Below are 27,093 nucleotides of genomic sequence, written 5' to 3' on the forward strand. Positions count from 1 at the left end.
GTGGACGTTAAAGGACAAATCCTGATCAAAAACAACTCCAAGATTCTTTACAGTGGAGCTGGAGGCCAGGGTGATCCCGTCTAAAGTAACTAAGTTTGTAGAAAGAGTTTCTGAGGTGTTTGGGTCCAATTACAAGAACTTCAGTTTTGTCTGAATTTAACATCAAAAAATTGTAGGTCATCCAACTTTTTATATCCTTAAGGCATGCTTGGAGTTTAGTTAACTGATTGGTTGCATCAGGCTTGATCGATAAATATAATTGGGTGTCGTCAGCATAACAATGAAAATTGATAGAGTGATTCCTAATAATGTTCCCTAAAGGAAGCATATATAAACTGAATAGAAGTGGTCCAAGTACAGAACCTTGTGGGACTCCATGACAAACTTTGGTCTGCATGGAGGATTCATCATTGACGTGAACAAACTGAGATCGATCTAAGAAATACGACTTAAACCAGCTTAGGGCGGTTCCTTTGATGCCAATTTGATGTTCCAGTCTCTGTAAAAGAATTTGATGGTCAATGGTGTCAAATGCAAAACATGTGTAACCGAAGGATAGAAATTCCTTAAATATATACATAAAGTAGTAACCCTCCCACTGCCAATTCTTGATCTCAAAGCAGTATGTAGAGGTATATATGACGTAAAAGTATTTGTGCTTGGAACACACCAAATGACGGTGGTGATGTTTTCTTGAGATCTTTTTTCCTTCTCTTCTTTTCTCTCTTCAGTAACTGTTTGAGCACACTGTCTATGACCATGTTGGGAAATGTTTTGAAACACTTTTGGATTCTTTGATAATAGTTTATTCTTGCATTATGAATAAAGCATTCATAGTAACAGTACATCCTCTGCATCTTAGATTACATCACATCGTACCGTAAGTCTGATACATGGTAGAACTGGTAGCTACACACTATTTGTAAGTATTCTTTATGTAAACTGTGTTTATTTCATTTGTCATTGGGACATTTACTACATACTACTTAAGTTAACTGCATGATGGAGCTTTGCCATGAAGTGCTTCCTGTTTCCCCTCCATCCAGCTCAGACTGCTGTAGGTGATACTCTGTGCCTTGACCCCTGAAGCAAGTAGAACATTTCTGTGATGTTGGATAGAAACTGAAAATCACAAATACATTTTTAAAAATGAAATGAAAAAGCAAATGCTGAATGTTACGTAATTTGTATTATTTTAGAAATATGTAAAAAATAGCAGGTACAGAGATCTATAATAGTATGATGGGACAGAATGTAAAGTCTTATAATACAATCATAACACAGGGGAAACTATTGTACTAAAAATAATTTTCATGTAACTTCATTATATTGTTAGTTTCACAACTATTTTAAAATCCATGAGTTTGAAGGTTTTAACTTGAGCATTGCGTGCTATACTGTAACTTTAACTTCATCCAAAAGACCTTCATGTTTTACTATTTGGTGATTTAAGTTTTAAGATGATCATGATAATAGAAACCTCTCACCAGTGCAACGAAACTGGAATGATGGTAAAGAGAGTGGTAAAGCTTTGTTCATCCTCACGAGACACCGTGGTGTGGTCCTCCACAGATGGAGCTGTGAGCATGCACATGGACGTGCACAAGGCCTAACTAACTTAGCTTCTTCTCTGCAGTTTTTCTGCTTTCTTGTCCCACAGATTCTCATGGATCATGGCTCCACCTAGATCAGGGATTGTGGTTGCATCTGCTGCTGTGGTTCTGCTTGACATCCACTACAAATGTATTATTGTTATTGTTATAACTACTATTAGTTGTATTTCCATTACATGTATAGTTGTAATTTTCATTATTATTGTTGCTGCTGTGTTCACCATGAGCTGGGTTCTGTTCAATGTTTCTGATTGTGCAACTTCCTCTTTGTCATTAGTGTGTATGTGGTTGTGTGTGGCGTGCCTTTTCAGGCATCATAGTCATGCTGTGATCACACTCAGTCAGGGTGCGTTGGAGGGAACTCAGACTGAAACTCTGTTGAAAGAGTGTTGTCACCTCCTGATGTTAGATGGGAATTTCTGTAATTTCATCAACAAATGTAATGTTCCTTTAAGGTCTACTGACCTCAACAATCTGCTTTCAGAATATTCAGTAGTGTTAGAGTGTTATTGCTGTGGTTTCCTGAGGATTAATATGCATGTTCACCGAAGAAAATAAAACAAAGTAATCATTCAGAGGACAAGACTATTTATTCATTATGCTAATGCTGTTGTTATTATGAAATTAATATTACTTGTTCAGTTTCCTTAAAATGGGTTTAGATGTTTTAGTAATGTTTGATAAAACATTTGGCAAAATAGAAAATGTTGCGTGTGGTACAGATTCCAGTAAGACGTTGAATATCACTGTGGACTGTGAATTGTGATATCTAGTATCCAAAGAATGACTCTGTCTATTCTGGCAGCATTTGAATGAAGACTTATGTTAGATATAAAAATATTGACAGACTTCTGAATCGGCTGTAGAATATAGGATGAGACAATGTGCTGAAAAGATTTCAGCTCTGTTGTATGATGTGAAGTTGATTTATTTGGATTTTTTAAAGTTCACAGTGTGAAAAGTAAAAATATAGATTTGTTGTAATAAGTCACACACATTAACCAGCCATGTCTAACAACACAGAGCAGATGCTCTCAACCATAGTAGAAGCACATAAACCAAGAAAAAATATGTGGATAACAAACCTGAACAGTGTCATGGCCACATGACCAGACCTGGTGGAATCAAGGTGTTACTAGGCCTTTACCTAACTACTCTGGATCATGTTTAAACACACATTTAGAACCTCAGGGTGCTTCAGTTTTACCTGCGCTACATGTTTTCTATGACTGTGAATGTGTTAAAAAAATCATGTGACTCCATAGCTTGTTTTGCTTGTATTTTGCCTTACACCAGTATTATCTGGCTCGTACATGTGAGAAGAATCCTTCTGGGTTCTTAATTCCCTCTAATCCCTGGAAGGCCTGCCTGCTGTTTATCTCTGAGAAACCTCATGACCACACCCTGCGCCCTAACCTCTCTTTATCTTTAGTTTGTGTTCCCTAGTCGTCTATTGTCACTGCTCTGAGTGTAGGTGTGGTTCCTCTTTAGAATTACAGTCATTAACATTAGGTAAACGCAGGGGGGCAGACCACCTTTAAAACAGAGAGAGCAGGGCAAGAAAAGCAAGCACTACACTTTAAATCTAGTCATCCAGTCATTTTGAATGTTTGAATGTTTTATCATTTCCATAAAACAATATCATGTAGGCTGCAACACACCCAGAGGCCTTCACAGGAAGCCATGGTTCATTACTCATTAGACATAAAGACTTCAGTGAGAAAATTACGCACGTTACCTTATTTCAGATGAAACTGACGGTCCATTCTTTTACAGTACTGAGGCACACGATGGCCTGGAGTTATAGACACATTTAGAACAAGCAAATTACATTCACTACAGTCAAAAATGTCAATGTACTGTAGATTTTTATTATGTGGAAGTTTGCTGGAGCGTTACCTCATTAGAAACGCAGTAAGCAAACAGTGAACCTACAGTAGCCTACATGTCAAGGACAGATTTATTGCAGATAAAGAACCGCACACTTTTTCCTAATGGATGTTTGTTTGGTCACTGGTTCAATAAGCTAAGGTGCAGGACAAGATGTATGTTTGTGTTCATGATCTTGATTAGGAGGAGACTTTAGTAGGAATGCTAATGGGGGTTGTTGTTTAGAGCCTGTGGCCCTTGTGTTGTGTTGTGTTGTGTTGTGTAGCTGGCTACTGTCTGGCTCAGTGAGACCAGGGCGTCAACAGAAAATTCAACAAGGCAATCAAAATCATACAACTTGTGAAAGTCCAAACATCACAGGCAGTTTCACCATTTAACACTTGTCTTTCTTCACCAGACACTTGTTTACTTTACTACTCTTTCTGAGAAATGGCATACACTTAGCAAGTCTAGTCTTGTTTGCTGGAAACTACTTTCATTTTAAGATTTGTGTGACCCAACCATACAATCATATGTGGGTTAAAAAAAAAAGACAAAAAGCTTCATAGAGCTGCAGAGTAGGGTGATGATTTTCAGAGGGTCTGGCACTATGAATGACCTGTTCACCATACAGTTTTACTGTGTCTTAACGTTTGGTTTAAGTTTATTGTTGCTTAGCACATTTGTACACTGGGATAGGAATCTTTTGTTTTCAGACCGGCATGACAGACAAACAATTGTCTGAGAAGTACAGACACATGATACGGGTTTGAACCAGCTTTGAACTGGGAGTGATCTCCTGTGCAGTGTACAAATACAGTGTAAAGTGAAAGTAACAAAGGCAGCAGAATGGACTTCAGCACCATTAACCAACAGGCTGCTGCAGGGAGGGATAGGCTGTGACTTGCACTGACACACAGACGGGAATGCTGTAGAACCTGAATCATTGACTCTAGTCTTCAGATCAGTGTTGGGTAACCACTACCCACTGAGTGGATGCTTTCTGACAAACCTGTTAAGTATTTGGATGAGGGAGAATTTCTGTCGCTAAAAATAAGCATAACAAATGTTTTTGTGAAGAAGTACAGAGGCGTATTGTATTCACTTGAAAAAAAAAAACTTTTTCTGAGTAATTTTTTTTTTGGGAGGGGGGGTGTTTATTGTTTTTGTTTGTTTTTATTTATTATTTTTCGGCCACATCTGGCCCTGAATGAATTATCTTTGGCTCATATGATAAAATCGTTTTCCTATTAGGTATATCGCATGCACCGCAATAATACTACAAATACCATAATGCACTGCCCGTGCGTCGGCACGTCAATCACGGGCCTCGTTCATCTGCAGTCTTATGGTATTACACACCATAGACATATATACATAGACATATATACATAGACATATATACATAGACGCCGCATTGAGCGCAGAATCATACGTCGACGTTGCCGCCATATTGGATGTGGCAGATCTGCCCGTAAACTAATACAAGAAAATGGACTGAACTTCATAAAGCGCCTTTCTACAAAGAGGCATTAACTTAAAGAACTTTGTAGAAAGGTGCTTTATGAAGTTCAGTCCATTTCCTTGTATTAGTTTACGGGCAGACCTGCCACATCCAATATGGCGGACACGGTGACGTACCAACGACCAACCCGCTCAATGCGGCGTCTATGCATATATGTCTATGTATATATATCTATGTTACACACCACTTGTGTCAACTTTGAACTGTCCCTCTCCCCAAAAAATGGCTAAACGAAAGGTGCACTTTAAAAGCAGGTTTTCAAGACAGGTGGGAGACAACGTATGTTCGCGGATGATAAGGGCAAAGCTGTGTGTTCTGTGCGGAGACAGTATGACTGTAATGAAAGAATACAACATAGAAGACACTATGGAACGAAACACCACGACAGTTACAAGCATCTGGACACGACACAAAGTCTACAGAAGGTAGAAGAGTTAAAAAGAAGCCTGGTGTCACAGCAGGCTGTGTTCACTAAAGCCAAATCACAAAGCGAGGCTGCTGTTAAGACCAAGAGGTTGCAAAATCAGCCCGGCCAACTACCGAAGCTCGGTAAAGCTGGAAAGATATTCACAGATTCGGACTTCCGGGATCAATAAGTAAGAGGCGAAACGTTGTTCAAAGGTTGTTCGAGCTACAAGAACCAAAAACCCGTTTGTTCTTTTACAAAACGGGTTTTTGGTTCTTGAGCTGGACGCATAACATTGATCTCTACGAGCAGCCAGCTGCCCGACGAGTGCGCAAGGAGCGTCTGCAAAATTCTGTTCCAAGAGAGACGCTGCAAACAAAAATCAATAACTCATTGACCTATACATTATTATGACTCCAAAATCACTCCACACATCAACAGTCTCCTCGTGGTCAAACTACAACAGCGGTTTCGGAAAAATACACTTTTTCATAATTTTGGTGAATTTTTATTGTGAATAATAATCAATAACCTCACTGTTAGCTATACATTATTATGACTCCAAAATGACTCCACACATCAACACTCTCCTCGTGGTCATACTACAACAGCTGTTTTGGAAAAATATAATTTTTCATAATCTGTGTAGCTGCTTAGATCAATGAAAGACCTTTTTGGCCCTGGTGGAGCCAGCTCACCCCTGTTAGAATTCTCAGACTCAAACCAGAACCAGGCCATGTTTAATAAAAGAGGTAAATGAATAATAAAAGAAAAGAAATCACATATCGACTTGCAGGTGTTTTATGTTATGTTTATTTGATTTTCTAAACACAGAGCACAGAGGTTATCTTTCTGTGTCAACATGTAATGCATTGAATATAAAAGAAGGTTTTATTTTCACCTTCTATATCATATTACAGAAAGAAAAAAGACATTAAAAAAAAACACTGTGGTCATACAAGGCAGGACGGTTCTGTAAAACAGCATTGCAATAACAATTCCCCAAAATAATAAAAAAGTATATTTTTCCAAAACAGCTGTTGTAGTTTGACCATGAGAAGATGTGCTGAGTGATTTTGGAGTCATAATAATGCAGAACAGTGGAGTTATTGATTAATATTCGCAATAAAAAATCATCAAAATTAAGCAAAACCTGTTTTTCTTCAAAACCGCTGTTGTAGTATTAAGCAAAACCTGTTTTTCTTCAAAACCGCTGTTGTAGTATGACCATGAGGAGACTGTTGATGTGTGGATTGATTTTGGAGTCTCCATACTGTATAACAGTGGAGTTATTGAATTTTGTTTGCAGCGTCTCTCTTGGAAGTGAAATTTGCAGACGCTCCCTGCGCAATCGTCGGGCCGCTGGCTGCTCATAGAGATCAATGTTATGCGTCCAGCTCAGAGGAGGCTTGTTCTTTTACAAAACGGGTTTTTGGTTCTTGTGGCTCGTAGTATATGCTATGACGATGTGAAAGAGGCATCATTTGTGTTTGAACGTTTCGCCTCTTACTTATTGATCCCGGAAGTCCGAATCTGTGAATATCTTTCCAACTTTACCGAGGGGGGGATTTGTCAAAAACTGCATGATCAGAGTTTGTGACGCCGTGTGCCCAGAAAAAAGGCAAGCCTTTTTAAATGTGAGCCTGAGCCGAAACACCGTTGCTGACCGTGTGCGTCACCTTGCTCCCAATCTCCAACAACAGCTTGTGGGAAGGGGAAAAGATTTCATTGCATCCTCCCTTGCTGTGGATGAGAGCACCGACACTTCTGAAACTGCCTGCTGTCAATTGTCATCCGTGGAGCGGACTCAAGCCTGTGCAGATGTGTAGATATATGGGGCTGCCGTGAGAGAAACTTGTGGGACTGACAACAGATGGAGCGCCTGCGATGTGCTGTCAAAGGAGTGGATTGGATTTCATCAATTTCATTTCAATATGTGCAATAAGGTCGTTTCAATAAATACCCGCACATACATGCCCCATCTTCAACTTTCTACCGTACCGGGTCAGTAACGGTAAGGCATGTAATTACAGTTACAGTTACACTCAAGGTATTATACTCTTGTTATGTTTTAGACTTTCTCCTTCCATTGTAAGCCTATTGCTCAATGTAGCAGGTAAGGATTAGACGAACATGTCAATGGGCATGATCTTAGTTGTCAGGTAAGACAGTTTTGTTTCTGGACATTGTTGCTCATTTAAAATGAATCGCCTTTCAACAACAAACAACTTCTATGTTGGTGTAATGTTCGTCTATTCCTTACCTGCTACATTGAGCAATAGGCTTACAATAGAAGGAGAAAGTCTAAAACATAACACGAGTATCTACCCTGTGTGTAACTAATTACATGCCTTACCTTTATTGACCCGGTACGGTAGAAAGTTGAAGATGGGGCATGTATGTGTGGGGCAGGAGTCACCATAGATCCACAGGAATCACTTGCAGGTTGGATGTTCTCGCGGGATTTCGATAATTAAGAAAAAAAATTACCCCGAAAAACAGAAAAACAATTACTCCGTAAAACAGACAAAAATAGTCAGAAAAACAGAGAGAGAAAAAATACTCAGAAAAACAGAAACAATTACCCCGAAAAACAAAACTTTTTTCCCCCCAAGTGAATGCAATACACTTCCATAAAAGAAGTCATTATGAAAATAAAGTAATTCATGTTTCACTGTTTGTCCCTCTGACCATGCTGAATATATGTTAAATATGCCTTTACTAATGTTATACTGTGTATATACATAGAAGCGTAAGAATCTGTCTCCCTCTGCTGGCCTTTCATGGATTTAACAGCTTGGTAAATGAGCTGGAGACTCATCGTTCTTCATATCTGCACAGATTTGTAATCTTTATGCACAATTAAAGGATTCAATATTTTCTGTAAGTGAGATGTGTATTGTTTGTTGAATTTGTATTATGATGTAATGGTTAAGTCTTCTCTGGGTGTCCGTCTTGTTTCAGGTTGGCTAGTATATATATGTCCCTTTTGTTAGTTTTAGGATTTTATATGCCTTTACTGAAATTCACAACATGTAACACACAGTCTAAAAAAGAGATACTATGTACTGTTCTACATACAAGCTAAGGTAGGTGATGGATTTCAGAGGTATTTTTGTTGAAATTCTCTTTACATCTGGGCAGAAATCGACAAATCATCATCATATCTGTGGCTGTCTCAGGCCTGTGATAAATCCATCCGATTGGCTGGCCTACCTGTGTTCATTCAGTGTGCATGAAGACGTGTGTTGGAAGAGGTGAGATTTTTTCAGTTGGATACTTTTCTACAAAATTGTCTTGCTCGTTTGTCTAAAACTGCCATAGTTTAACACAGTGGTGTCCAAACGTCTTGTAAAGCTGGATTTGACAATGCGAAGATGCCCAGGGGCCAATACTAACATTTTAAAAATGAAAGTAATACCAATAAAAGTTAAATACAAAAGTGCTGTTTTAACAATTTTATTTTCATTATCAAAGTCTGTTAACATTTAAGTTTAAAACATATCACTCTTGTTATTCTCTTTCACAAGATCATTCAGAAAGTAATATTTTGTGTCACATCTCCAGGTACATCAACACCTGTAGTTATATAGAGGTTAACATTCGTTTTTTTCATTGTCAACCCCCAAAAAAAAAGCAAAATCTGGCAGCCATACAGTATCTGACAATGCCATAAAGACTTATAAAGCTGCATTAAATCTGACTGTGGGCCGTAATTGGCCCCTGGGCCAGACTTCAGACATGCCTGGTTTAACAGCTACAATAATAATCCGGGTCTAGTTGTTTGGGGAAGAAAAGACAAAGAGAATACAAGAACTACATCAGACAGCAGACTGCAGTTTGTCTTCACTTTATTATAACAGTATTCCACATATAAGGACTTGCAGCTCATGATATGTCAGCACTTGTCTCCTTTACATTACTGGGTATGTATGTATGTATGTATGTATGTATGTATGTATGTATGTATGTATGTATGTATGTATGTACAGAAGTGCCAAAAATGCTGTTCCTCTCAATTATGAATTCAGGGAAAAAATAAAAACATTAAAATATAAAAAAAGAAACTGCATTGGCACAAACTTAATATTTAAAGATCAGGAGATGACCTGTTTTCTACAGAAAAAGTGAGCAGAGATTTGAAACATGAGACACATTCCTCAGTGTTTGACTCAAAGTAGCACCCTTTCCTTTATTTGTCTCAAACAAACGGCAGAGGAGACTCCGGGTGTCAACTCTCAGAAGCAGGTGACTTCCTATCATTCCAGAGAAGAAGAAAATTAAACTTAACTACAAAATACACATCACAGTTCTAACACTACAATGGTGTTGGTCCTTGGAAAAAATGTATACAGTAGCAAGAGAATTAGAAAAATAAATATGACAAAAATGATTTATTAAAAGATGAAACCAGGATGAGGGAAAACTTAGGACATGCCAATATATCCAATACATTCGTTTTCATGTAAAAATATGTATCAAAATGTAGCAACAGCCAAAACAAATTTATATCAATTTTCAATTTCATGTGCGTGGAGTAGAGATCAGACTGGATTTGACCTTGGTTGGCATAAACACTGGAAGCAGCTCGATCAATTCTCAACTTCCCTAACTTCCAGTCTTGGTGCCAAACACAGGTGAGAACCATCTCTGTACGAGACTCACAGAAATAAAACTGATATTCTTCTCCTGTCAAAGTGTTCCTTTAAGCACAATGATGATCACTGTCTTCCTCCCTCTTCTGATCACTAAGTGGGGAGAGTAAAGAAAACACTGCTTCCCTGCTGTGCAATGAGAATACTCGGACCTGTAAGTGTAGAAACTTGGGCAACTTGAGCAACAAGCTGTCAACACCATTTCAGGGATCAGTCTAGTCTGGATATAAAAACTAGCACAAACACAACAGTTAGGACTTCTCCTTCTTCTTTTTATCCTTCTTCTTTTTATCCTTCTTCTTCTTCTTCTTTTTGGGTGATTTGGATTTTTGTGTTTTCTCTTTCTCATCGTCACTGCTATCACTGCTTTCACTTTTCCCCTTCTCTTTTTCTTTGCTGTCCTTGAAAGATTTCTTCTTGCTGAATTTGTCTTCCACTTTGACTTTGCTGTGGCTCTCAGTGGTCTGCAGCTCCTTCTTCGCCTCCGCCTTGGCCCTGACGTTTGGAAGAGGTGAAAGTCCACGGGACACTGTTATGAGCATCCTCTCCTTTTTCATCTCTTCTTTCAAAGAGATGTTTTCCTGCTCGCTCCTGTGACTTCTACGATCATCGTTGGTTTTGTTTCTGTGGTCTCTCCAGTCTTGCTGGTAGTCTCTGTGATTCTTGTGGTCTCCTGAACTTCTGTGGGATATGTAGTCCCTGTGATCTCTCTTGTCTGAAGGGTGTTGCTTCCTGCTTAAGTAGCTCAGTTGTTCGTCTCTAGCATGTTTGTTCATCTGCACTTCCTGCCAAAAACAAAAACAAAAAAAATTGCACTGTGAAGACAAAGAAACCAAAGAGCCTACAGCCCTCTGGAGACTGACGTGGTTACTAAACCTCATAATATCAAACGCTGGACTACAGACTGTGTGTAATTGGCTTAAATCAATCTGTTTGTTAACATTAAAAGTGACACTGCATTTTAGCATTTGTCATTATCCTTGCCACATTAGAGCATCATAGCACAGACACATTAGCTACACAAACAAGGCACACACGTTTACCTCCTATGTCGGTAAGCCTGTGTGCCTTGTCAGCAGCCTCCTACCTGCTTTGATTGGGCTTTAGTTTGTTAATTTATTAGTTTATCCGCTGACCGCTGATTAGTGTGTCAATAAACAACCGAAGCAGCGGGGGGGAGGGGAGGGTTGGCGCACAGGCCTTGACCAGTGATAATATTTTGACCTGTGTGGTGGCTGTTGCAGTGCATTGTGAGATTTGTAGTATGAGCGGTGGGAGTGTGATTTACCAACAAGCCATTAATAATAGACGTATGAAATTATCTCTTTATCTCTATTATGAGATTATTTGACATGTCTGATTGAAAGTATGCTGAGGACTTCAGCGTCCCTTCCCTTGCTAAATGAATATAGTTCCCTATAACTAATGTCAACTCAGTGGTTCATAATCAATCAAGAAAAATAGTGACACAATACTCAAACAGGAAATAAAAGTGCATTTGTTTGGGACTATTTTCAACAGTGGATTAATCCACATTTGGTGCTCTAGTGAGTATTTGGAGCACCAATTTGTGATTGAGTCAAAATAAACTACAGTGTTTTTGTTGACATCAATGAAGGAACAGTGTGGCTCACTGATGTGTTTTTAATATTACAGGAAGTACGTATACTTACACTGCAAGAGGTACTATGGCAGTGGATGGCAGCATGTTTTTTAGCACTACTCAAATCTCCAATGAACTCCTCACACTTCTGGCAGTAAAATCCAATTGCTGGTGTCAGAAAACTCAATCCTGCAAATGGAAAAGAAAAGCAGTGAAGCACATGGAGTACTGTAGCTGTGGATGACAATCAAGAAGACAGGAAGTAGAAAGCTGCCATGTCATACCATCCTGTTTTAATAAGGCCTCCAGTTCTTTAATCAAGGAATCCATTGTACTTGTTCTGTCTTGTTTGTCCCTCCTCCTGTCCTCGTCATCACCAGCCTGGAAAACACAAGTGACACTTTGAACGTATTCAGCCTTACCACTGAGATGTTTGGTAGTCAGTGACACAGTGTTGAAATCCTTTACCTTGTGTTTATCAGAAGATGTCTGAGATGTGCCACTGCCATCTTTTTGTGCCCGCTTCTCCTTGGTCGCTTGAGGAAAACAGACAAACGAAAAGCATCACCAAACCATCAAAAGCATTTAACAAGGCTGATAAGATAAACCTTCAGGCCAGGTGGCTTCATTCTCCAACTTATTAGGTACACCTTTACGCTGTCACAAAATCTCATCCTTGACAACTTAACTGATAAACTTTACATATTTCATTATTTTGAATGACTTCCAGGAGACAAGTGAATACATCAAAATAAACTAGACATTAACCATATGTCCACCCCATTTACAGATCAGAAAACTTGTATCAGCTGACTCAACATTTGAGGCTTGTGTTGATCCACATTTTATTTACTGTCAATAAATCTCATGGAAAGACCAAAGCCAATCATGTGTTAGTCTTCAATATTTTCTGTCTTCCCAATCTTGTCGGTGGCACTAAGGCCCAAGCTCATTTAAAATCCACAAAGCTTTTTAACATTACTTCAACAGGAGTATAAAGTTAATTTGTTGTGGACTATTTTCAGCTGCTGAATAATACACATTTGCTTCACAAGTAAATATCGTGTACAGTAGGACGATGTATGCATATTAACTAAATGTCTAGTGTATGTGTTCATGGGAATGAAGAAATCTGTCATCCAGGAAAGGTGTGATCAGTTCAAGTGATCTGTTGACAACTGGGAATCATATCCCTCCACCTTATTCCTTTAAAAAGGTGTCGCTGCACCAAAAGGGTTAAGAATTTCTGTAATGAGTAATTGATCACCAAGTCACTTCTCAAACACAAATAGAGCCTTTGAAATACAAATGATTAAAAACAAATAACGCATTTTAAGGTTTTTGCATAAATAATAGTCATTAAATTGCTTTGGCACAGGCTCTGGCACAGATCTGCAGAAAGAGGCTGTTTGAACATGTTTAAGAGAAGGACTCGCCTTCCAGTCTGTTCTGGGCTCATTCCACTAATCAGAAAACTTAGGTGATGCAGAAGTGAAGTGTTTCTACAGACATAGCCATATTTGAGTTGCCATGCAGCGACAATGCACAAGTTTGACTAACCTCACCAGGCTAAGCAGATAGCATGCTACAGCTGATAGACTTTTTGGGTTTCTCTTGCTCTACAATTTCGGTTCTGCCTGTGTGAGTAGTACATAGTAGTAAGGGCTGTTTTGACAGTTTGAATTGAACTGTTTGAATCACAGAACCAAAGAAACAAATTGATACGTATGAACCAGTGATGCGCGGGTCCATGTTTGATCGACCTGCACAGACCGTTTTTTTGCCCCGCATCAGCATTCATTCAAAAGTTAATAGTGCTCAAAATTCAAAATAAATAAGGATTTCCAACTACAAATTAGATTACAATAGTCTATTTCGTCACGTGGATGCCTAATTGAAGCGCTCACAAACACAAAATGCAGGCATAGAATATGTTTATAACTCTTTATTAACGTCTTTTTAAACGGACCAAAAACAGGCGGCCAAAGACTGAGGCTACAATTGTGCTTACGCATAGCCTATAAATAAAAATATTCACAAATACTCGGCATCTTTATTTCAAACGACCCGACTATATATCATTAAGAATATTGTTTGGTGACTCGTGACCGCAGGCGACCGCGGGCACCCGCTCAATTTGGATCAACCCGCGCATCACTGGTATGAACACATACTGATACACCCATAACGGCTAGTAAAAATATATATTATAATTGAACAAGTTTAAGGATTCAGTTGAATCTTTATTCCAATAAAGGATTCTCACCTTTGATCAGTGACTGTAGAGACTCCAGAGCTTGCCGTACATTCGGGTCACTCAGTGCTGCTGTTGGGTCTGAACTGAGTGGTGCAGGAGGCAGCTGCTTCCCCTCTTTCTGCCCCTGCATCTTAACCATCATCTCACTGATGTCTGTGGTGCCCAGACTTTTTAATATGTTCTTGATCTTTACGCACTCACTGTTATCCAGATTGGCCAAGGTAAAATTTGAGGAAATCGTCTGAAGGGGTTGCTTCAGATTAGGCAGATCTCCAAAGTTATTGAACATGGACTTGTTCTGATGACACTGCTGACTGCCAAGAGCTGGACTATCCAATTCCTGTGGTTTGGTTTGTTCTCCAATCTGGGAAAACGCTGCGAAAAGCGCAGAAGAGGACCTATTGGTTTGTTTTCCCCCAATGTCTTCATTCCCATACAAGAACGACTCTTCATCTTCAAGCTCATTAGCTTTTTGGACTGTGGAGTCCTCTTGACTTTGCGTCTGAAGCCAGGAGAAGTCACTACCTACTCTATCATGAGGAAGCAGCATACTGTCATTTTCCAATGATGTGAAATTCTCCTGACTGTCATGCTGTTGATGTCTGTGCTGATCAGGAACACTCTCCACTTTTTTGCTTCCATCTGAGGCCTGTACAGAAGACAATAAGAACAATGACATACAGTTAACAGATGACAGCCTCGCTCTTTAGGAAAAAAAATAGGTATATCCAATAATCCATTAACAAATAAATTTTGACATAGAGCTGAAGATTGACAGGAAAGTGGGGAGTGAGAGAGGAATGAAATACATGCAGCAAAGGGCCATAGGTCTTTTGTACATGGGGTGGACACTCTACCTACTGAGCTAACCGTTGCCCCCAATAATCCATTAATATTTAAGTTGAAATATTTTTTTTCTCTATTTAAATAACCTAAGCCACGCCCTGGGTCATCAACAGAGGTTCCATAACCTCTCTTGATGAAAGGGGTTAGAGATATTTTTTTTTCAAAATATTTCAGTGTGTCTGAAATCCAACATATTATTAGCAAGCATGAATTCATAATAAAAAAAAAACATTTTATTTACACAAGATGATAAGCTACCTATAAATCTAGTCTCTCTGTGACCCACAGATCCTTGCCATTGAAACACTGAAGACTGGGCAGTTAAAGCCACCATGTGTAGAATATGACAACATCCAATTGTGGCAACCCCCACTAGTGAGGTCAATACATCACAGTCTGCACAAATGTCTACTGGATTATCAAACTTTTCTACAAACGCTACAGAAACATATTATTGTGTGATTATAATTAAGGTGTTAAGGTGCAAGAAAGATTTGGTTCAGCAGTTTGGATCCTAAGTATTTTTAAACACTGTGTAGGACAGATTCCAAAAGGTAGAAATGGCATTTGCAGAAAAGTGTTTATGTATTTTCAGTTTTTTTGTATACTACCTCCTATGCGCTGCAGCCATGTTTTTAAGTTACAGAGTAGACTACATGATAATTAGATTGTACCACTAGATTGACCTAAGACATTAGATGCACTTCCCTTTATTGTTTATACATGCTTGTAGTTTGCCTGGAATTGTAGCTGTACACATAATCTTTGATGTTTTGGTAGACAAGGCAAACTACTGCTATTATAGTAGTATTATGACCATGGTGCAAACAGAATCACTTCTATGACTGACCAAGACATTTTGCAGAAAGAATGGTGAGCTCTACCTGAATAGTGAGGATGGCATCTTTGAGGGTAGGCAACCTCTCTTCCAGTTCTTTGCTGTTCATGACCAGCTTCAGACCTTCTAACAGACTGTTTCCTGTCAGAGTATTAGTGCTGCCGACACTGCTGTTGCAGCTGGGGCTCCTCTTTCTTTTTTTGTCTTTGCCATGTTTCTTTTCACCACTGCTACTTCGTGACTTGGACCTCCTGACTCGGCTCTTACTCCGTCCGCGATTCTTCTTCTTGCTTCGACTCTGGCTCCGACTCCGAGCTCTGTTTTTGCTTCTAGCTCTGCTTTTGCTTCTTGCCCTGCTTTTACTTCTTGCCCTGCTTTTACTTCTTGCCCTGCTCTTGCTTCTTGCCCTGCTTTTGCCACGAGCACAACTTCTGCTCCTTCCTCTGCTACGGCTGCGTGCTCGGCTTTTGCTTCGTATGTGACTCTTGGCTTGAGATTTGCCCTGGCTTCTGCCACGACTGCGGCTTCGACTACAACTTTTGCTTCTGGTCACGTGCTTTTGGAACTCGGGGTCTGATTTGATTGCTTCTTTTAGGACATTAGCTGACTTGAATGCATCAACCAGATTGTAGGCCATGTTCCCTTTGAGGTAGTCAGGGAGAGGCTTGTTGGCCGCAATGCATCTTAGGAATTCCTCACCAGCTTGTTCACTGAAAATAACAAAGCATGTGTTTCGAACATTAACAAACACAAAAAGTACAGAAGTACTTGTAACTGTTCCAGCTTAGTCCTATATAAAACAATTAACAGATACACACACACACATACCTGTTGTCTGGAGGACGATGTTCCATGGTAGGCGTCCACTGTGGGACCTGAGTGGGCGGTGGTTCTGCAGTACGGCTGATCTGCTGCCTGCCTCCCAAAGCCATAACTGTACTATGGTCTATGGAGAAGCTGCTACAGTGGGGCTGAGAGTATTCAGAATTCATGTTATAGTGCTGTACAAGACAGAACTGCAATAGCATATTTGGGATAAATATATGGGACTGCTGTACACATTCACAGGTTTGGGTGTTTAAATAAGTAATAAGTGTACACAGTATACTTGACATTTGGTCTGTGGTTACAACACAAACAATGTACAGTATCTGTGAGTACAATTTGCCAGGGAATCATTTCGCATTATTTCGCATGTTGATCATCTGCATCTTACCCAGACTGACCAGCCACTGACCGTTATCGGGTAATATTCCCCAAATACAGTGGCTACACAGAGGCAGAGCGTATAGCAGGCTCTCTTCTATGCAGGGCTAGGTTTAGAGTTAAACTGGGATTTATTTATGATGTATCGTGTCTAACTATAGTGGATCATAACATGGTGTGGTATTAGTCTGCAGATGTAGTGGTTCATGTTGAGACCAAATGTTACTGTGGATGTTGAGCCACAACAAAGACCAAAATATGGCCTTTAAGCCCAATTTATAACTTAATTTAACATTATTTTTTAAAAAGAAAAAGGAAGTTTCTAATTCCAAGCCTTTCAACTTACAAGTGACGTATTGTATATGCGGTCAATTATTTATACCATCAGTCGATAAACAATGGTGAATGCCGTAAGCAGAAGGTTTTTAGCAGAAATGGCTTTGCTAGATGTGTATTACTGAAAAGACGACCTCAGAGCCATGTCTGCAGAGACTGTGTAATGTTGTCTTAACTGTCAACATTTTTTTAACAGCATTGGATAATTGAAGAAAATACAAACAGCTGAGGGTGTCTATCGACAGTTTTCACAGTTTGCACGTGACTGTCAAGTGTCTGTGTAAACGCTGTGGTCCTGAGCTGTTGTTGTAACCCTTCAACACACAACAAGAAAAACTCATGAGTGCCATACATTACTCTGTTCTGCACCTGACACTGTCCTGTTTTTTTTTTTTGCTGCTGATATCAGTTAGATTGTCTATGAGCCAAATGGGCAGGTAGTAATCATTTGTTGTTTGTTTTGTTACAGTAGTATTATAGGTCAGTCTGCTTTATAGTGTATTTGTAACCTAGGCTTTAAATGCTGTGTGACCACAGTATAAGGACAGAACCAATAGGTGACCAATGGGTTCAAGTGCCTTATTAAATTAGGTTGCTTTCCCACAAGGTATTTTTTGCAGATAACATATCACTAATTGTTCATATTTTGTTCATTCTGTGTTCACATGGAGGCACCAACACCAGTGAGTTATTGAAGCAATTATCATTTTGGGATCAGCAACTATAAAGCTTTAATCACGATCACATATTTTTACAATCAGGGGTCAATGATGGCAGTATTTGTAGCAGATTCTTGGTATAATGTCATGGATGCATGTCAATGATGAGACGAGGATCCACAGTGAAAAAAAATGAACCAGCAGTCAGGGTCTTTTAAACTGATATATTTTGTCATAACACTGTAAAACAGACATGATCATAGTTTACAACAAGAAGTGTTAATAAAATAAATCAGACAATGCATACCATGTACATAACACATATAAGAAAGTAAATATGCAAAAGTAATTCCTTTATTTCATCCGTTGTTATACTTTGTGAACATGCTTAGATCTGTTTTACTTTGGACTGTGTTGGTTTGAAACATTATTTACAGCAGCAAAAAGTCATATGTGTGCTTTTTTTAATAAACAAACCAATAGTTTTAACAGATCAATGATATCTTAGTGAAGGTCAGAGGGTTTTTGAGTAGACTGTCAATTAAAGTTAAACATGCATTTTAAAGAAAATGCGGGAAAATGCTTCATTTGTGCTTCCAGCAAATCTATCCAAACATTTCACTGTGGACAGTGTTGGAACAGGGCTGACAGGCCAACATCCTTCAGGCTCAGTCACAGCAGCACTTAAAACATTTAGTTTTGGTGAACTCTGACACAAATAATAGCAAATCATCCTGACAGTGCTGATCACTGAAAGAATCCACAAATGGGAGAATCTATTACGTTAGTTAGTAAGGCCAGTAGTTCAGAGAGCTTCCAGATTCAGAGAACCACCTTCTTTATTGAATTACATTAAGTACAATTCTGAAGGCTACGTGGCCTGGTAAAAAGCAGAGAGCTATTTTGAACTAGTGATTGAATGTTTCTAACTGGCTAGCATCTTGGTGGTTGACAGCTACAGTAGTTTAACAACTTGCCATGCTATTAGTCAGTGTCAATAAATGAAACTATCCAACTTTCTGATGTGACTAAGCAACAGAAAAACTGCACAATCCACACATTTTTGCCTGACTAAGAAAGAAAAGCATTTCATCAGATGATCTTAAAACAGGTGAGGTGTGTCACTCATTGTAGACATCATTTTTCAGTCAAATAGATTATCAGCCACAAATCAAATGGATGTCTGTAGAGAAATAAAAAAAATATGGGAAGGAACATAAAGGACACCATTAAACATTGTTGACTAAATATCAGATTAATAAAAGTATTTATCACAGTATCACAATTTCTACTAAATAAATTCATGTAAAATAGACACAGAACTTAATTTTACAATAACGCCTAACAGATTAACCTGATTCAGTAAAAAAGGACCCTGGCACGTTAGTGTGGTTCTGTCAAACAAAACTGCTGGTGTGGAACACTTTTTTTTGACAACATATAACATAAATGCACATCAGGAGTATGGAGGACTACAAGTGCCAAAATTCTATAAATAAATACACATTAAAATGTGTCATTAATTCATTAAAATACCGATTCATTTTATGTAAAAAAAACATATATAATTATTTCATTATTTAATTCATTTACATTTACATTTTATGGTCCTGTGTTGCAGTGCTTCATGAATTGTCAAACTGTCAAACTCGCCCATCAAAGTTGGTAGGCAGATCCTAATGCCTGATTGGTTACCCTGTACATCAAGTCAAGGCAAATCAATTCCAGATAATGGATTGAGTGAACATACTGCAATACACTGGGTGGCGCTATTCACCTCTACGTTGGTTTAGATACTCTATTAAACAAAACTTTACCGCCAACGTCTAAAAATCAAGGGGAAGACTCGGTCCTGCTAAGCCCAAATGTTGAGACTGCGTGCATGACAAAATGTCACACACACATGCTGACAACTATTTAATGTATGGGGGCGACGGGGCCAGAGTCAAAATTTCTCAAAATGTCTTTAGAAATCTGGTGCACTGGTACCAGAAAAGTGGTGGACTACTTCTTCTAAATTTGCAGTCACTCTGCAGTCAATATCTTGGTCGGAAAGTGCAGAAATAACTCCAAGAACTTCAATAAGTTCCTCTGCTTTACACGTTACATGCTCTGGGTCAGCAGGTCCTGCTTCCACATCCTCATGAAGATCCTCCATTTTCTCTAGCCAGGAACTCTACTTCAAACCAAAGCAATGGATCAGACTAAATTAGCCCCACCCACTTACTTTGATGGGCGAGTTTGACAGATAGATGATTCATGAAGCACTGCAACACAGGATCATGAAATGTAAATGTAAATGAATTAAATAGTGAAATGATTATATATGTTTTTTTACAGAAAATGAATCGGTATTTTTATTAATTAATGACATTTAATAACACATATGAATTTAATTCCAATTTTAATTAATTAATGACACATTTAAGTAATTATTTAATGGTGTATTTATTTATTTAATTTTGCCACTTTTAGTTCTCCATACAGGAGCGTTAGTAAGCACTGCATAAACTTCTGTCAGTCACCATGTAGGTCCTGATGATACACTAATGATGCAGGATAACATTAGCTAAAATTGTTCAGGCGATGAGTTTGTTTGTCCTCGTGGTTCATTAATTAAAAGTCAGTGCGGGCTCTCAGACCAGAACTATAAGAAACATTCAAAATGCTAGACCTGCGCAAAATCATCTGGACTTCACTATCGTATAATCAATAACAGTTCAATGCTACAACCAGAGGTTAGCAGCTATAGACCACTCACCTTCTGTCCTCTGCAAAATGAAATCACCAGGTGGTCTCCCATCAGAGAAGCGGTCCAGACTGAGGAAATGTTCCTTGTTTGGACTGTGGATGAGGAGGATTCCAAAACGACATGCAGTCGTGTAATGTAACTAATGTAATGTGTCATGTAATGAGCAGGGTGAAAAAAAATATATATATTTTACCCACCACTGTAAACTACGATTATTTTTTAGGCTGGTGATTTAAACCTACCAGCCACATGCATATTTTAACCAGCATGTGGCTCACATCTCTTTTATTGGACTTTATACTTCTGCACCACTACAGTATAAGTAAATATTTTTTCAGATTAAAATTTTTCACATCTTTCCTGTCTGTTATGGAATTTTCTATCCTTACACAAGGTCATGTAAATAAATAATACAGCATAAGACATCAGAGGCTCCTGAACACTTTCTTCCTTCTTGACCTCACCATTGACCTTTTGACTTCAGCAATTTCTCCACAACACTGTCCAGAGAAAACAGCCAGCAGCATCTCCAACCTGATAACCTGCAGGTTGAAGTGTTCCTTTATGGATTGAGACCATCCTTCTACTTCCTAAATTAAATACAATATTTGTATCATTTCTGTTTTGTTTTTTGTTTTTTTTTAACAGATAGGGGGTTCTCACAGGACAACGACACTACAATGCTCTTATAGAGTTTGATGACTACAATAAGCTGTAAATCAGAGTAAGGGAGATTGTTTCATAGCGGTTACGACAAGCACACATAAACACAGAGAAAGGGCTGGCTCAATTCGTGGCAGCGGCAGCTAGTAGTGGTACTTCCCCACTGACCTGCTGAGGCCACAGACACACAGGCACGTTACAGTTGCTATCTAGAAGAGAAATAAATCACAAATGTGACAGGCTGAACTGCCGGCATCTGTGCAGCACGGCGCACCCGGTAGGTGGTCATACTCAGGCAGGTGTCTCTCGTACTTGTGCACCATTATCGACACACGTAAACTCAGATCTGACTACATATATTCCCTGTCATAGCAACAAGCTGCTGTTGCATATAAGAGACGTCCCGTGACCGGTGTATTTTCCTCTGGATTCCACTCAGGAAACGAGAGCAGTCTAACGTTATATGCACTGACATTAGATGAACATGATGAAAAACCCTAACATGATTATTTTAGTACACGATGTAAAATTACGTTACTGTGCACTAAGTCACCTAACGTTACTGTAATTACTGTAGTATTTTCAGGTCTCTGGTGCCGGCCTCAGACACCGGCAGCTGCTGTTATGGGCATTTGTTTCTTTGTATAAAACAGTAGTCAGTGTTGCATTACACCCGCTGGCAGTAGCATTTACATTACGTGATTTCTGTATTCATTTGTTTTTTAGGTAGGGATGCACCGAAAATTCGGCCACCGAAAATTTTCGGCCGAAAATGGCCCAAAGGTGCATTTCGGCTTTCGGTGAAGTGGCCGAATAGTAAGGCCGAATAGTGGCGTGACGCAATTGATGCAATGAAACAACGTGCGCGGGGATCTGGCCACGGTTGCTGATTCTTTTCTCATTCACACACAATAAACCCACGATGCAGAATATAGGAAAACACAGGAAAGAAATACCTCATACACTGCTCTTTAGCGGAGCTATATACTTCTTTCTAAACTACAGCGTCTCACACATGTGAGGTGCGTTCAATGACCGTCGGAATGACTATGATGCATTCATGAACGTGGGAAAAATGGAAATTCACCGGAAAACTAAATAGTATTTCTTTCAAGAACAAATTAACAGTGATTAAAACAACATAGGCTTTCTAACAATATAAATGAAATAATAATTATACTAACTGGAAATTCTACTTGAGTATTTGAAGGATATTAAATAAACATTTACTTTCTTTGAAAAAACATGTCTACAAATTTATCCGAGGCTATTTATGCAATAGTAAAAATTTAACAACCGCATTTCATATTCGGTTTCGGTATTCGGTCAACCATTTCATTTTTATTCGGTTTCGGACGAAAATTTTCATTTCGGTGCATCCCTAGTTTTAGGTTTTCTTAATTAATCTCTCAACCTCTGCCGCTGTGTCGAGCAGCTGAACAAACTGCTGCACCCCCAAACTCTGTCTCCTCTGGTGACTGATAGTCGTCAAATACCACTCAAACTGAGTAAGGGTCGACCGATATATCGGCCAGCCGATATATCGGGCCGATATTAGCGTTGTCTAGGTGTATCGGCATCGGCCGATACACATGGCCGGTACGCCCGATACGCATCCAGCGTCATTTACAGACAGGCGTTCAAGGGCAGCTCTGTGAAGACCCGCTATGCACGCCGCAAATGAAGTCGGTGTTGTTATCAGTCACTGTCAATTCGGCGTTTGAAGGAGTTAAACCGGCGAACACCGGTGAAGCAGCCCAGTGTGTGTGTGTGTGTGTGAGTGAGTGTGCACGCACGTGAGGGAGAGACAGATGGAGCGAGAAAAAGTGATCAGTGAGGAGCGACACAGTCATTGCTGTAGGCAGATGTCAGATTTGGGAGATATCTGCAAAACAGTCCAGGACCTATAATGAAACTTTAAGGGGGTTCGAGAAGGCTTGCTAAGCCATAGTTTAGCTTAGGCCTACGTACGGAAATATTTTTTTTAACACATGGGGTAGCGCCCTGTCAGTGTCCTCTCAGACACCGCGGGAGCAATAATGGCATGCGAGTGATTATCACTGAATAAACTTCTAAATCCCTCCTAAACGTAACTCGCCACTCATATTGTGTGCAGTATAAGGGTAGGCTACACTTCTCCCACAAAGTGATAGCAACCAAATGTTTCAAGAATCTCGGTCGCTGTTGCTGGAGTGTTGCAGCGAACACCGGTGGTGAAACTGAAGCAGCCCAGTGGGCGTGTGTGTGTGTGTGTGTGTGTGTGTGTGTGTGTGTGTGTGTGCACGTGTGCACGTTAGGGAGAGACTGAAGGAGCGAGAAAAAGAGATCAGCGCGGAGCGGAACAGTTGCTGTAATCAGATAACTGCACAACGAACCCAACAGTCCAGGACCTAATGAAACGTTTTGGGGTTTCGAGAAGAGGCTTGCTAAGCCATAGACTACTTTAGCTTACGTACGGGAATATTTTTTGAACACATGGGGTAGCGCCGTGTCAGTGCATGTCGACACCGCGGGAGCAATAATGGCATGACAATTTTGTTTATTTATTATTATTATTATTTTACATTTTTTTGTTTTGCTGCTTTGTTACTTGTTCTTAACGTCAGTTCAGTCACTTGAAATATTTATTATTTTATGTTATTCAGCTTTTCTAAAAGCACCAAGACACTTTATTTTTGTATTACTTGGTTGTTCATTGTTCATTGTTTATTACTTGAAGTTCTACCTCAATTTGATTATGTTAAATAAATGGCTATTTATTTTTAACTTGAGACCTGGAATATTTGTCATTTTTTAAACTTTTTTTAACCCATATCGGTATCGGAAATCGGGTATCGGAAATCGGGTATCGGCCATGGGCCATGGGGAAAAAAAAATCGGTATCGCATCGGCCATCAAAAAACCCGTATCGGTCGACCTCTAAAACTGAGCACTATCAAGACAGACTTTGTGCACTATAAACTATGAAAAACTCCCAGCTGTAACGTCGCTTGTTTTTTTGTGTACCTAACATATACGCCTGTTTCTGTCTCTCAGGTCTGGTAGAGTCCAACTCTGTCAAACTGCTGCGCTCGCTTGCTTCCATCATTGTAGTGCGCTGTGTTTGCCGCAAAGTTGTTTCATACCTAGCAACCCCGGATATCGAACACAGAACTAACTGATCAGAATTCCAAAGGCTAAAACATAGACACAGAGATGGGCTGGGCGGTACATTTCAAATTAAGGACATTTTGGCTGTTTTTGTCAACAAGCAAGTATTTCAACTTAGCATGTTTCCTTAAGAACTGAATATATAGTATATTCATTTCATGATTTAATACAGTGAATATCTTACATATTGTACCTTTAAGAAAAAACAAACAAACACTAAAACCAACCTCACTTTAAAAATACTGCCACACAAGTAAAGGTTCTGCTTGGTAAACTTTTAGTTCAGAGCAGACTGTATTTGTTAATCATGTTGTTAATTATGGCTGATGCATCTCAGCATTTAACCGTTCCTTAGAATTGTTACTAAATAATGTTACACAATAAACAGATGCTGTGATTATTAGGCTCACTCTAATATATACTAATACACTATTATATATAAATAGATCATTGGTAATTGCCACACAATGCATGCTGGTTCGAGTTGTGCCCGACTTTATTGCTCTGATGTTACATGGGAGATGATGACCTGACAAGATCGAAGTGGACGCAGCTTTTAGAGCCAGGCTGTCACCTGATTAAAGAGCTGATTGGTTCTAGGTTTTGACCACTGACTAACATTTACCAGTACAGTAGACTGAAGCCTGTGTGCCATTGCCACAGATTGATCCAACCAGATGTAGAACATTCCTTTATTCTCTGGAGGCTTGCAGGAAGCTGTTAATCATCATCACCTGCTGCTGTCACTTGATCACATCTGCCTGAATAAATATATTTTGTTGTCATTTAATAAGCACATGGGCTGACATATGATAATATAATATATTTGAATAATTTACATTTGAATTGCTTAACTTGAATAATTGCATTAAAAAACTGAACTTGAATCAGATAATTTGAATGTATGTTGTTCAATTTAAATCATTGCATTGAAAAACTGAATACTCAAATTGTAATTTGAAAATGAATTAATTAGTTTGGAACTGAACATTCAGTTCTCACAATTAAAATTAAATTTTCTGTGACAAACATCCGGGTAGTTGAGGCAGAGCAATCGAGCACAAATACACGGCCAATCAGCACCTACGTTTGTGTGTCTCCACTGTGTGTGGTAACTACTGCTGCTTTGATCACCAGTTTTTTTTATTTAAAAAAAAAAAAATAATAATAATTTACTGTGACCTTTTTCCTATATAGTGTATCGTGATTGCATAATAATAACAACGTACTTTCTCAAATATATTCAAAAACGTAGGTGCTGATTGGCCGAAGAGGCGTCTTGTGTATCTGCAGTCACATTCACTATAATACAGGGTAGCATCACCAAACTCACTACACATTTCATTGACACTCCTACAGATTACACTACAGCACTTATTTGGGAAAATAAGGACTTTTCATAATTTCTGGGATTTTTTTCTAGGAATATTAATCAATAACTTCAATGTGGTACAGTGTAGTGTCACCAAAATCACTACACACTTAATTGGTCTGGTACAGATTACAGTACAATACATAGTATGAAAAATGCTTTTCTTTCAAACCAAGAGTTGTAGTGTAATCTGTAGGAGATCAATTAAGTGTGTAGTGATTTTGGTGACACTACACTGTACCACATTGAAGTTATTGATATTCAGATAAATAATCAGTCCTTATTTTCCCGAGATAAGGTGTCTAATGTTTTGTTTTGTTTGTAAACAGTGAATGCAATGGGCTTCCGTATTTCAGCCCATATAAGCACTATTAAATAAAAAACACATGACTCGGCCCTACACTACCTGAGACTTCCACTCAAGTTTGTTTGATACGAGAAGCACACACAAGCAGACATGTGTGATACGTTCATATGAACAATATCTAGCTAATTACATTTTCTACTGGTCTATAAACACGTTAGCTCTGCTAGCATTGTACTAGTCAATGTGTCATATGAATCATGTTAGATAAATGAGCCAGCTTAGCTTCTGTTAGCTCGCCTGTACGTACCCTGATGAAATTCCCTCTCGGCGGCCTGTTTTGGAGGAAATGGCTATCCGGTGCTGAGGCTGAATACGGCCCACAAGGCCCAGGGGGCAAGTGTCCCGGAGGAGGGATACCACAGGGTCTGAATGGAGGGCCATGGGAAGGCGGAGGTCCAAACGGCGGCGGCAGCCCGTGTGCAGGTTTACCGGGGCGGTACATGTCCGGGCTCAGAGCGTCATGCTAACTGTGGAACCGCCGAGTGAAGAAGCGGCTTCAGAGGAAATGCGTTATTTTGACGATGTGGCGTGTCTACTGCTACTCATATATTGTGAAAATAACAAGGCTCCACTGGCTGCAGAGTGTGACCGTGTGTGTATGTGTGCGTGTGCGTGTCTCTACTGCTTCTTCCTCCTCCGTGGTTTCCGGCAGACTGGACTCGGAGCGCTCTGCTGCCGCCTACAGGTCTGAACTACATTGCAGTTCAAGTCTTCCTCTTCCTCTTTTTGGGACTTTCCTGGCGGCTGGCATTGTTGGATTTGCATCACTGCCACCTGCTGGCATCTTTAACCATCCACTCTGATTAGAGAACTTCTCTCTGCTTCAGACTTGATGAAATGAGGACATGCTCATTTGCTTTCCTCCACAAAACGTGTAATATTCAGATCTCTTTTCCTTTCATCTAATTCTCCCAGCATTACTGCCACTGTTTGCCCCCCCCCCCACAGAATATTAGTTTGCATATATTCTGTCCTA

At 39.4% G+C, this 27,093-nt stretch overlaps 1 protein-coding gene across 1 annotated transcript; it reads right to left on the reverse strand.

Moving 5' to 3' along the window:
• Positions 1 to 9,247: 9,247 nt before the first annotated feature.
• On the reverse strand, positions 9,248 to 26,820 carry si:ch211-195b21.5 (uncharacterized). The gene is made up of 8 exons (XM_010755511.3): positions 26,365 to 26,820; positions 16,441 to 16,583; positions 15,659 to 16,322; positions 13,938 to 14,577; positions 12,140 to 12,207; positions 11,956 to 12,052; positions 11,742 to 11,860; positions 9,248 to 10,853 (listed from the first exon to the last, which is right to left on the reverse strand). Exons 1-8 carry the CDS (start codon positions 26,557 to 26,559, stop codon positions 10,320 to 10,322), a joined length of 2,460 nt encoding a protein of 819 aa, XP_010753813.2. The 5' UTR covers positions 26,560 to 26,820; the 3' UTR covers positions 9,248 to 10,319.
• Positions 26,821 to 27,093: the final 273 nt, after the last annotated feature.

The sequence above is a fragment of the Larimichthys crocea genome, chromosome I, assembly GCF_000972845.2.
Source record: "Larimichthys crocea isolate SSNF chromosome I, L_crocea_2.0, whole genome shotgun sequence".
Classification (NCBI taxonomy): domain Eukaryota; kingdom Metazoa; phylum Chordata; class Actinopteri; family Sciaenidae; genus Larimichthys; species Larimichthys crocea.